The following is a 12,936-nucleotide window of genomic DNA, read 5'->3' as shown; positions in this document are numbered from 1 at the left end:
TTATTTTTTTCATTTTGATATACTATATTAGCCCAATTGATCTAAATTCAGACAAAAAATTTAAAATCCAAGTCAAAAAAAAATTATATTTTTTACTGTAAAACCCACAAACATGTTTAACGAATCATTTTCATAACTTGAAATCTTGCATCTCGTTGCTGTGTTGTTTTAAATTGTTCATGTGATCAATGACGAAGAAACTGCCTCCTGATGCCTCCTGGGTGGAATCGTTTTGGGCTAAGAACCTTAGGAGAACATGTCGATAAGGTTGAATCTTTATTTAAACTGTTCTCTCTCTCATTGCTCATGAAACTGAGCAGAAGTGTTTATAATTTACACAGTTTATAAATGTATGCTTCAAACTGAAAAGACAAACACGCCAGGTTACAAATCACACATGTAGCCAGAGGGAGGTCACATGACAACATTTGAGTCACATGACTGCTCAGTTTATCTTACACTTGGTTCATGTGCATCAACTCGACGCAGGAAAAAAGGCTCCTACCAAACAGAGCCAAAGTCCGTTCAAAGTTTGTGTGAAAGCAGAAAAGGTTAAAGGGCTGTCCAGATGTTAGGAGCAGCTGATGGAGTCCAGATGTTGCTCCTCAGCAGCCATGGCAGCAGCCTGCAGTGTCTCAGTGTCACTCTGCAAAGGATTCAGCTGCTTCCTCTCACTGTGCATGTTGTTCTCATGACGCTTCAGATCTGACGCCTGAAATGACAGAAGGACAGTGAACGCACCACAACACAAACGTACCAGTACTACGAACACTGTGTAATACTACAGTATGTGATACTGTGCATAATATTACACATACTTAGTGCAGTACTGTATATACTATGTGTAGTACTGTATATATACACAGTGTGCAGTACTGTATATGCTCTGTATTAGAGATGGACCAATCCGATATTACGTATCGGTCTGATACTGACCTAAATTACTGGATCGGATATCGGCGAGAAATAAAAAATGTAATCCGATCCATTAAATATCAAAAAAGCACCTCACAAAACTTGCGACACGGCGTAACTCGGCTCATGCAGTACTGTATATATACTGTGTAGTACTGTATATACTGAGTGCAGTACTGTATATACAATATGATATGTACTGTATATATACTGTGTGAAGTACTGTATATACTGAGTGCAGTACTGTACATATACTGTGTAGTACTCTATATACTTAGTGCAGTACTGTATATATACTGTGTAGTACTCTACATTCTGAGTGCAGTACCTTGGCGAAGGCCTTGGTGCAGGACGGACAGACGAACGGTTTCTCCCCTCTGTGTCTCCTCTCGTGATCCTTCAGGTGAGACTTGTGTTTAAAAGCCTGCAGGCAGACAGGTGAGAGTCAGACTGGTTACAATGGTGACAGGAAAGATGGGGCGCAAAGGTGAGAGGACAGGTGAGTTCACCTTTTCGCACATCTGGCAGGCGAAGGGCCGCTCGTTGCTGTGAACTCGTTCATGTTTCTTCAGGTCCGGAGCGCGAATGAAAGATTTCCCGCACACGTCACACCTGTAGGGTTTGAAACCTGCGTGGATCTTCAGGTGTTCTGAACAGACAGGTGAGGGTTAGGGTGGCCTCGGGGAGCATAGAAGAAAGAAGCAGGCAAGCGTATGTGGGTGTGGTTACCTTTCAGGTGAGCGTGGGTGGTGAAAGCTTTGGTGCAAATCTCACAAGCGAATGGACGCTCAGCCGAGTGAAGCTTCTCGTGCTTCCTGAGCAGAGACAGACAGATGTGTCCTTCACCTTGGCTTTAAGATCAATTTTCATCATTGAGGTGTGTACCTACCTGAGTCTGCTCTCATCCAAGAAAGTCTTCCCACACACCTGGCAGGCGAGCTGCTCGCGGTGTCCGTACAGCAGGTATTCGAACTTCATGTCGGCAGTCGCCGTCGACCAGCCTGGCGGCTGCTCGTCCTTCACTTCCCCAATGCTGTCCGCGAAGGTCAGCGTCTGTGTGGCGTGATGCTCCGCAACAAGCTCTTTAGGCTCCGCCTCCATCTCCGTCACCACATCCTGATCGTAGCAGGTTACCTGGATGGACGACGTATCAGTGACAGTCGTTGTGGATAAAGGAATACTCAGGTGTAAGTATGCGTACCTTGTGCACATCCTCATTGGTCAGTTCCTTTAGGATTGCCTCTTGCACATGCAGCGCTGCACTGGGAGACTTATCCAGCTCTGGATTGGCCGAGGGCTCCACAAGGTCATCTGTGGCAGACGTGTCATCGTGCTCACCGAGCACCTACACATGACAGTAATCAGATTACAAAGTGCAGGCTCTGACAGTTAACTGGTAAACAATGGGTATATCCGTACCTCTGAGTCGGCCGCGAGCTGAGCCTCAGGCGGCAGCGCCATCTTTACGATGTCATAGGGAAACTTCTCCTTGTCCTCCGACGACACATCTCGCTTCTGAGGACACACCCACCAACACCTGTTACCTGTGCGTGTCACCAGCTTGTACGTTACATGCATTAGTATGCTATCTGCATGTGCGTTACCTGTGTACACGCTTCACTTGTATGTGGGTTACCTGTCTGTGTGTCGCCTGTGTGTGTTACCTGTCTGCACGCTTGACCTGTGTGTGTTACCTGAGAGCAGAGTTTGTCAAGGAAGCGGATGCCGAGGATCTGGCCTGATGACATCATCAGGTTGACATCCTTCTTCTTCACAGAGATCTTCGCCGTGTACATGTAGTTCAAGACTTCCTCAAAGATGTCAGAGCGGATGAAGTCAATCTCAATCACTGATGAGTTGTCCACCTGAGAAGACACACAGGTACAGGTGAGACATCTCACCAGAACACCCTCGGGAACCCCTGGAGGCCATGAAGTGAACTGCAGTCACCACGTTAGCAGATCGGCGGACTTTGGCTGCGTCGACTCACCCTCTCCTTTCACGTTAGGAGGTTACTTTGCTAGATTCAATTAAATTCAACTCAATTCCATTTTATTCATATAAGACCAAATCAGAAGATTGAGTTCCAGGAGTTTTATATTGTATGGTACAATATTACAATAAATAAACCCCAACAATCACAGGAGCCCTGTTGAGCAAGCACTGGGTAAGACTGGGAAGGGAAAACTCCTTTTTGATTGGAAAAATCAGGCTCAGGGAGAAGCAGTGGTCTGCCATGACCGGTTGAGTTTGAGAGTTTTAGGACATCCTGATAACAATGAATTACAGTAGTCCAACCTACAAGTAATATATGCATGAACTAGTTTTTCAAGAAGACTCTCCATTTACATGAACAAAGTCTATATATACTTTTTTTTCATGTATACACATATATATATATATATATATATATATATATATATATATATATATATATATATATATATACACATATATATATACCAGAAGGCAACATTGCAGACATAGAGGACAGTTACAAGTACCTGGGGATCCCATAGCGAATGGGAACCATGAAGAGGGCGCTAGGAAAGCTGCAACCACCAAGTACCTGCAGAGGGTCAGGCAAGTCCTGAGGAGTCAGCTGAGCGGTAAGAACAAGATCCGGGCCATCAACACCTCGCCCTGCCCGTGATCAGGTACCCTGCTGGGGTAATAGGCTGGCCAAAGGAGGAGATAGAAGCCACTGACATAAAGACAAGAAAGCTCCTTACCATGCATGGAGGGTTTCACCCCAAGTCCAGCACCCTGAGGCTGTATGCTAAGCGGAAGGAAGGGGCCGGGGACTGGTGAGTGTCAGCACCACAGTCCAGGATGAGACAAGAAACATCCACGAATACATCACGAAGATGGCCCCAACTGACAGCGTGCTCAGTGAATACCTCAGGCAGCAGAAACCCAAGAAAGAGGAGGAAGGCGAGGAACCATCATGGAAGGACAGGCCCCTGCACGGTATGTACCACCGGCAGATAGAGGAGGTGGCTGATATCCAGAAATCCTACCAGTGGCTGGGCAAAGCTGGACTGAAAGACAGCACAGAGGCACTAATCATGGCAGCACAAGAACAAGCTCTGAGTACAAGATCCATAGAGGCTGGGGTCTATCACACCAGGCAAGACCCCAGGTGCAGGCTGTGTAAAGATGCCCCAGAGACAATCCAGCACATAACAGCAGGGTGCAAGATGCTAGCAGGCAAGGCATACATGGAGCGCCATAACCAAGTGGCCGGCATAGTGTACAGGAACATCTGTGCCGAGTATAACCTGGAAGTCCCGAGGTCAAAATGGGAGATGCCCCCAAGGGTGGTGGAGAATGACGAGCTAAGATCCTGTGGGACTTCCAGATGCAGACGGACAAAATGGTGGTGGCTAACCAACCGGACATAGTGGTGGTAGACAAACAGAAGAAGACGGCTGTAGTGATCGATGTAGCGGTTCGAATGACAGCAATATCAGGAAGAAGGAACACGAGAAGCTGGAGAAATACCAAGGGCTCAGAGAAGAGCTCGAGAGGATGTGGAGGGTGAAGGTGACGGTGGTCCCCGTGGTAATCGGAGCACTAGGTGCGGTGACTCCCAAGCTAGGCGAGTGGCTCCAGCAGATCCCGGGAACAACATCGGAGATCTCTGTCCAGAAGAGCGCAGTCCTGGGAACAGCTAAGATACTGCAAGAGGACCCTCAAGCTCCCAGGCCTCTGGTAGAGGACCCGAGCTTGAAGGATAAACCGCCCGCAGGGGCGTGCTGGGTGTTTTTTTTTTTTTTTATATATATATACATACATGTGTGTGTTTGTGTGTGTAACCATTATACCCTGAATTGGGACACACCACACCCTTATGAAGAGAACATCGAGGGAACAGTTTACCTTGCCCGGGATAGGGTTACCGGGGCCCCGCCCTGTAGCCAGGCCCGGGGAGGGTGCCCGAGGGCAAGCGTCTGGTGGCCGGGCCTTAGTCCATGGGCCCCGGCCGGGCACAGCCCGAAGAGGAGACATGGGCCCATCCTCCCGCAGGCCCACCACCCACAGGAGGCGCCATAGGGGTCGGGTGCATTGTGTGCTGGGCGGCGGCCAGGAGCGGAGGCCCTGGCGGACTGATCCCCGGCTGCCAAGACTGGCAATAGGGACATGGAATGTCACCTCTCTGGTGGGGAAGGAGCCTGAGTTAGAGCGTCAGGTTGAGAGGTACTGGCTAGATATAGTCGGGCTCACCTCTACGCATGGCTTGGGCTCTGTCTCAGTCTGGAGTTGCAAATGGTGAGAGGCATCGGGCTGGGGTGGGTATTCTAATGTCCCCTCGGCTTGCTGCCGGTACGTTGGGGTTTTTCCCGGTGGATGAGAGGGTTTGTTCCCTGCGCCTCAGGGTCGGGGAACGGGTCCCGACTGTCATCTGCGCTTATGCGCCGAGTGGCAGTTCAGAGTACCCAGCCTTCTTAGAGTCCCTGGGGGGAGGGGGGGGTGCTGGAAGGTGACCCACCTGGAGACTCTGTTGTCCTGCTGGGAGAATTCAATGCTCACGTGGGTAACGACAGCGAGACCTGGAGGGGCGTGATTGGGAGGAACGGCCTCCCTGATCTGAATCCAAGCGGTGTTTTGTTATTGGACTTCTGTACAAATCACAGTTTGGCCATAACAAACACCTTGTTTGAACATAAGAGTGTCCATAAGTGCACGTGGCACCAGGACGCTCTAGGCTGCAGGTCGATGATCGATTTTGTAATCGTATCACCAGACCTGCGACCATATGTTCTGGACACTCGGGTAAAGAGAGGGGCCGAGCTGTCAACTGATCACCACCTGGTGGTGAGTTGGATCAGGTGGCGGGGGAGGACGCTGGACAGACCTGGTGCACCTAAACGCGTAGTGAGGGTGTGCTGGGAACGTCTAGCAGAGGCCCCAGTCCGCGAGATCTTCAACGCACACCTCCGGCAGAGCTTCAACAGCATTCCGAGGGAGACTGGGGACATTGAGTCCGAATGGACCATGTTCAGCGTCTCCATCGCCGAAGCTGCTACATTGAGCTGCGGCCGCAAGGTGGTTGGTGCCTGCCGTGGTGGTAATCCCCGAACCAAATGGTGGACACCAGAGGTGAAGGGAGCCACCAGGCTGAAGAAGGAGTCCTATCGGGCTTGGTTAGCCTGTGGGACTCCAGAGGCAGCCGACAGGTATTGACAGGCCAAGCGGAATGCGGCTCGGGCAGTGGCTGAAGCAAAAACTCGGGTGTGGGAGGAGTTCGGAGAGGCCATGGAAAAAGACTTTTGGATTGCCTCGAAGAGATTCTGGCAAACCGTCAGGCGTCTCAGGAGGGGAAAGCGGTGCTCTACCTGCACTGTGTATAGTGCTGGCGGAGCGCTGCTGACGTCGACTCAGAAAATTGTCAGGCGGTGGAAGGAATACTTTGAGGACCTCCTTAATCCCACTGACATGTCTTCCGAGGAGGAAGCAGAGTCTGGGGATGAGGGGAATGAACCGCCAATGTCCGGGGGCGAGGTCACTGAGGCAGTTAAACAACTCCTTGGTGGCAGAGCCCCTGGTGTTGATGAGGTCCGCCCCGAGTTCCTGAAGGCTCTGGACGTTGTAGGGCTGTCCTGGTTGACACGCCTCTACAATGTTGCGTGGAGATCAGGGGCAGTACCCCTGGACTGGCAGACCGGGGTGGTGGTCCCCATCTTTAAGAAGGGAGACCGGAGGGTGTGTTCCAACTACAGGGGGATCACACTCCTCAGCCTCCCTGGGAAAGTCTATGCCAGGGAGCTGGAAAGGAGAGTTCATCCGCTAGTCGAACCTCGGATACAGGAGGAACAATGCGGTGTTCGTCCTGGTCGCGGAACACTGGACCAGCTCTTTATCCTCTCAAGGATACTTGAGGGTGCATGGGAGTTTGCCCAACCAGTCTACATGTGTTTTGTGGACTTGGAGAACGCATTCGACCGTGTCCCTCGGGGTGTCCTGTGGGAGGTGTTGCAGGAGTATGGGGTGTCTGGCCCATTGCTACGGGCTATTCGATCCCTATAAAACCGTTGCAAGAGTTTGGTTCGCATTGCCGGCAATAAGTCGGACTCGTTCCCGGTGGGTGATGGGCTCCGCCAGGGCTGCCCTTTGCCACCGGTTCTTTTCATAATTTTTATGGACAGGATATCTAGGCGCAGCCAAGTGGCGGAGGGCCTTCACTTCGGTGGCCTCAGAATCTCATCTCTGCTTTTTGCGGATGATGTGGTTCTGTTGGCTTCATCAGGTGAAGGCCTCCAGCTTGCACTGGATCGGTTCGCAGCCGAGTGTGAAGCAGCGGGAATGAGGATCAGCACCTCCAAATCTGAGGCCATGGTTCTCAGCCGGAAAAGGGTGGAGTGCCCACTCCGGGTCGGGGATGAGTTCCTGCCCCAAGTGGAGGAGTTCAAGTATCTCGGGGTCTTGTTCGCGAGTGATGGGAGAAGGGAGCCGGAGATCGACAGACGGATTGGTGCTGCTGCTGCAGTGATGCGGACGCTGCACCGGTCCGTCGTGGTGAAGAGGGAGCTGAGTGTAAAAGCGAAGCTCTCAATTTACCGGTCGATCTACGTCCCTACCCTCACCTATGGCCACGAGCTGTGGGTAGTGACCGAAAGAACGAGATCGCGGATACAAGCGGCAGAAATGAGCTTCCTCTGAAGGGTGGCTGGCCTCTCCCTTAGAGATAGGGTGAGAAGTTCAGCCATCCGGGAGGGGCTCAGAGTAGACCCGCTGCTCCTCCACATCGAAAGGAGCCAGTTGAGGTGGTTCGGGCATCTGACAAGGATGCCTCCTGGGCGCGTCCAGGGTGAGGTGTTCCGGGCATGTCCCACCAGGAGGAGGCCCTGGGGCAGATCCAGGACACGCTGGAGAGATTATATCTCTCGGCTGGCCTGGGAACACCTTGGTGTTCCCCCGGATAAGCTAGAGGAGGTGGTTGGGGAGAGGGAGGTCTGGGCTTCTCTGCTTAGGCTGCTGCCCCCGTGACCCGGCCTCGGATAAAGCGGATGTGGATGGGTGGATGGATGAATGGATGGACAGACAGATATGATACAAACCACTGCAGCGCAGTACCTGTAATACCTACAGCGTGCTCTAATCGCTCTAATAGGATATTATGGTCGACAGTATCGAACGCTGCACTGAGGTCTAGCAGGACAAGCACAGAGATGAGTCCACTGTCAGAGGCCATAAGAAGATCATTTATAACCTTCACTAAAGCTGTTTCTGTGCTGTGATGAGCTCTGAAACCTGACTGAAACTCTTCAAATAAGCCATTCCTCTGCAGATGATCTGCTAGCTGTTTGACAACTAATCTTTCAAGGATATGAAAGGAAGGTTGGAGATTGGCCTATAATTACCTAAGACAGCTGGGTCTAGGGATGGTTTTTATGTAAAGGTTTAACTACAGCCAGCTTGAAGGCCTGTGGTACATAGGTTGATCATATTTAAGATTTAAGCATTAGTTAGTGGCAGGACAACTTTGAGCAGTTTTGTAGGAATGGGGTCTAAAAGACACGTTGATGGTTTGGAGGAAGTAATTATTGAAGTTAACTCAGAAAGATCAATTGGAGAAAAAGAGTCTAACTTAACATCAATGGTACTAAAAGTAGCTGTAGACGATATTACATCTGTGGGATGATTATTGGTCATTTTTTCTCTAATGGTTAAAATTTTACTCTTGAAGAAGTTCATGAAGTCATTACTAGTTAACGTTAAAGGAATGGTTAGCTCAACAGAGCTCTGACTGTTTGTCAGCCTGGCTACAGTGCTGAAGAGAAACCTAGGTTTGTTCTTATATTCTTCAATCAGTGATGAATAGTAAGATGTTCTGGCTTTGCGGAGGGCTTTCTTATAAAGCAACAAAATATTTCTCCAGGCTAAATGATGATCTTCTAAATTTGTGACACGCCATTTCCTCTTCAGCTTACGAGTTATTTGCCACTGAAGTCAGTGCAACTGACTTCAGTGAGCATGTTCAGAAACATGCACAGCTGTACTGCTAGCAGAGCAACTGATTTTACAACGAAAACTAAAACTATAATATTATAAAAATGTGAACAGGCTTAGGCAGAGAGAGCTGCCTAAGCCTGTTGAGCTGCCTAAGTCAGTTGCACTGACTTCAGTGGTTATGAAGGTGTTCGAAAGACTGTTGAAGAACATCATCTCCTCCTCCATCCCAAACACCACAGATCCACTGCAGTTCGCCTACCGACCCAACAGAGGACACCATCGCCCATTTTCTACACATCACCCTCAGCCACGTGGACAAGAAACAGGGTAATGTGGCAGAGGTGTGGTCCCTGGCTCGGCTATAGGGGAGAAGTGGTGCAGTGAGCTCAATGGGGCGGTGCTGGGGAGGCAGGTGAGAACACAGCTGGTGGCGTTTGGTGTGATGACAGTCTTTCCCCTTTTTTAGTGAGATGGGAGACGAGAGGAGAGAAGCTTGAAACAGCTGATCTTCTAAAATGAAATAATGAAATGAAATGGGTTGTAGATTTAAATGTTAATAAAATGTTGCTGACGGGGACCTCGGTGTCGGCCTTCACTAGGTAAATTGTATTTATTGTATTATTGTACTCTTTAACTTACAATCTAAATTGCCTGAGGCAACTGTTGTTGGCACTATACTAATAAAACTGAAAAAATCTGTACAATACTTTGTGTTCGAAGTACTCATGAAGTACATAGATGTATTTTTGAGGTACCTCGTGTTTTTTGAAGAGCTTTTTAAAGTAGTTGGAGCAGGCGGCGAGGACGCAGCGGTGAGCACGGAACTTGACGTCTTCGACGACCACGGCGATGTCGCAGTGCTCGCCCTCCAGTCGCTGCTCGTTCAGCAGCTTCAAGAAGATGCTCTTATGTTCGTCATCCACGTACTTCACCGTTTCCGCCATCTGAGAACAGGTACAGGTCACGTAATCAGGTTCAAAGCACCCTGGTCTGGTCAGGTGGTAATGATACTTACAGCTAGTATTATCCCCCAGGACTGAAACCACCTGACCAATCAAAATGTGTGACATCATCAACACCTGTTTTTACATTACAGTCATGTGAGGTTCTCCTCGTGTCTCTGATCTATCCCTTCTCCGACCTCAGCCATCAATGATCAGCGTTCTATGTCAGAGGAGCTCCAGGACACCATTTCTACCTTTAGCTATGAACGAGGCGATGCCCCAGCTCCAGCATAAACCAGGTGTTGATGGTTAGCTAACAACACTAACCAGGAACAACTTTAATTTCACAATTAATCTTATGACATCTGTAGCTGTTCACATGATGTCACAGATGATCACGTGATACGTCACATGACACTGAACACAGATGACATCAGCTCTGACATTACAACTGTGTAAATGGAGTTGCAGTACACAGCTGGATGGTGTCTGTTACCATAGCAACCCGTACTGCTATGTACAGGTTACTATGGTGAGCTCTGGTCACCTGTTACTGTTCGGTCTGTTTAACTGCATCATGCTGTTTGTGGTAAATGGACTGGTTCATATGTAGCACGTCTCTTTGAGCGCTATATACAACGTGCCTCTTTCACCCAATCACACTCATTCACACTCCACTGGAGAAACAAGGGCACGCAGACTGCAGCAGCCAGAGATCGGACCGCCGACCTTCCAATCAGCAGACCTGACCTGCTCCAACCCTTATACATAAACTTCCTGTATTATTTCAAATTAAAAGCCTTTCACTGCAAACATGTGACCAGGCTTTTACTGTCAGGCTCACCTGCTCCTCTGACAGGTCATGTGAGCCATGTGTCACATGTTCACAGACCTCCTCCGACTCACGATGCAGTTTTAAAGATTTCCCTTCAGATTGTTTGGATTCTTAAAAACAGTCAATGTTTGAGATCGCACCATCAGCGTGATGATGATTCATCTTTGATGATGACGTTCATGATGTCACTTCCTGTCACCTCACTAAACAGAGTCCATTTTGCTAGTGAAAGCTCTTCACTGAAAGACATCACCTGGAAGTATCTGTGTGGCGGCCATAATCAGAGCTGTCCCACATACTAAGGAAAGGAGCTTCAGTGCGTCCTTAAGCAGAGGAGACACTGAAGCATCCTGAAGCTGTCCACAGTCCTAATCTTTCATGGAAACATCGACGTAATAACCGACGTGAAGCAGATCATGTGTTCATCATAACTGCATTTTCCATTTCATCCATAACCTGCTGACATATTTACAGTTTACAGCAATAGCTACACCCTTTTTGCACATGCTCTTCTTTCTTATTCAGATATTTATCAATAAGTGACATATGTATATATATATATACATACATATGTGTGTGTGTGTATATTGTATATATTGTCCTATTTCTTACTTCTTGTATTGTCTGTCTTTGTTACTGTTTGTACTGGAGCACTGTAACCAAAATAACTTCTCCAGGGATTAATAAAGTATTCTGATATCTGATTCTGGTCTACCGACGAACAGTCTGAGGACGGAGGTTTAGCTCGGGACGATTCCACACTCGCTCTGAGGAAAGCAAACAAGGCTAGGACATAGGAGGTGCTAAGGCTGAGGTCAAAGGTGAAACACTTTTCAACAGCTTTATTTCAACCTGCTGTAATCCAGGAAGTCTGAGTAGAACTGCAGCCAATCATCTTAACAGACACCACGTGATCAATGTTCGATCAGCAGATCAATACGCTGATAATCATCAATGCTGTCGTTGATCCAGCTGTCACGTGCTGCTGTAATACCAGACTCACGTACACGCGCGCACAGTACATGTAGCTCTTATACCGCGGAGACGCGCATGGAACGCGTGCACGCTGCGAGTCGAGCTGAGGAGACGAGAGCAGGCTAGCTGTTAGCATGTAGCCCTTAATATCGATCGTTGATCGGAGCGGTCCGGTACAGCCCGGCCCGGGATAGCCTGTCCCGGTACCGGGCCCCGACCGGCGGTCCAACCGGGGAGCCGGCCAGTTCCGGTCTGAACGGCGTTCGGTGAGGATCGGGGAATGTCGCGTCGCCGTTAGTCGGATCACCGGTACTTCCGCCCTCTGTCCGGTACCGTTGCGTGAGCGGGCCCCGGTCGGTGCGCGTGAAATGGCGGGCAGAACGGAGACAAGATGGAGTTTCTCGCTAACCCGCGCGCTCACCGGCTCGCGGGCCTCCGCTCCGCCGTCCCCGGGACCGACACGCAGGCACGCGAGCAGCCACGGTGCCGCGGCCTCGGCCACACGGAGCTCGAGCGGCCATGAACGGCTCGAGAGCGCGCAGCATCCCAAACGGCGGCCGCGGCGGGACCAGGGGCGCGCGGGTCCGGGAGCGGGTCTTACCGTGACACGAGACCGGGGGCGTCCTTCGGGGGAGGGGGTCGGCTCCGGCGGGGGGGTCGCGACACTTTGTCCTCCTGTTGTTGTTGTTGTGACGGTGACGAGCTTTGCGCCAGCACGCTCACTCTGCGGAGGCACGCAGGCAGCGCGCCAAACCCCTGTGGGAGACGCGCATGCGCAGTGCAGTTGTTGTGGACAGGCCTCCGAACGCGCCCGTTTAAAGTCCCCCAGAATGTGTGTGCGTGTGCGCGTGCGTTTGAAGCAGTGCGGTCACATGACCACAGCAGAGTCTCTAAACGGCTCGTGCTGCACAGAGCGATGCACAGAGTACTGTTTGCTCCACTGCATGAAGTACTATGTTGCCAAATGGGGGCAGTGCAGCCCATCTGTGGGCCTCAGCCAGGCGCGCAGGAGAGCGCCCTCTAACATCAGAGACTGGAGGTGAAAGCCAGTGTTGGAAAAACACAGACAGGTTGTAAACGTCAAACATTTTTTATCTTTGATGTTCCATTCTCGTGAACGCCACTATCGTTCTATTTCCAGCCTTTTATCAGACACAGATACAAATTTTATTTGTCACATACACAGTACAACATATAGTAAACATGTAGTGAAATGCTTGTATCCTGAACTGCGGATAGGCTGCAGCCATAGCCGCGGCACTCCAGGGATTTTTTAGCATGAGGGATCTAACCAGGACCCTTACTGGATAC

General features: G+C 50.0%; 1 protein-coding gene across 7 annotated transcripts; it reads right to left on the bottom strand.

The window, feature by feature from the left end:
- Nucleotides 1–263: 263 nt before the first annotated feature.
- Nucleotides 264–12,401, bottom strand: LOC116330603 (zinc finger and BTB domain-containing protein 14). Of its 7 annotated transcripts, none has more exons than XM_031752978.2 (10): nucleotides 12,227–12,401; nucleotides 9,627–9,815; nucleotides 2,610–2,780; nucleotides 2,335–2,430; nucleotides 2,117–2,260; nucleotides 1,805–2,049; nucleotides 1,645–1,730; nucleotides 1,425–1,564; nucleotides 1,244–1,339; nucleotides 264–712 (listed from the first exon to the last, which is right to left on the bottom strand). In XM_031752978.2, the coding sequence occupies exons 2-10, from the start codon at nucleotides 9,813–9,815 to the stop codon at nucleotides 572–574; spliced, it is 1,308 nt and encodes a 435-aa protein (XP_031608838.1). In that variant the 5' UTR covers nucleotides 12,227–12,401; the 3' UTR covers nucleotides 264–571. The 7 variants fall into 7 exon arrangements, with proteins under 7 accessions (XP_031608838.1, XP_039473390.1, XP_031608839.1 ...); XM_039617456.1 differs by lacking the exon at nucleotides 12,227–12,401 and adding an exon at nucleotides 12,047–12,145; XM_031752979.2 differs by lacking the exon at nucleotides 12,227–12,401 and adding an exon at nucleotides 9,887–12,040.
- Nucleotides 12,402–12,936: the final 535 nt, after the last annotated feature.

The sequence above is a fragment of the Oreochromis aureus genome, linkage group 9, assembly GCF_013358895.1.
Source record: "Oreochromis aureus strain Israel breed Guangdong linkage group 9, ZZ_aureus, whole genome shotgun sequence".
In the NCBI taxonomy this organism is placed as follows: domain Eukaryota; kingdom Metazoa; phylum Chordata; class Actinopteri; order Cichliformes; family Cichlidae; genus Oreochromis; species Oreochromis aureus.
This window is presented reverse-complemented; position numbering and strand designations above follow the sequence as displayed.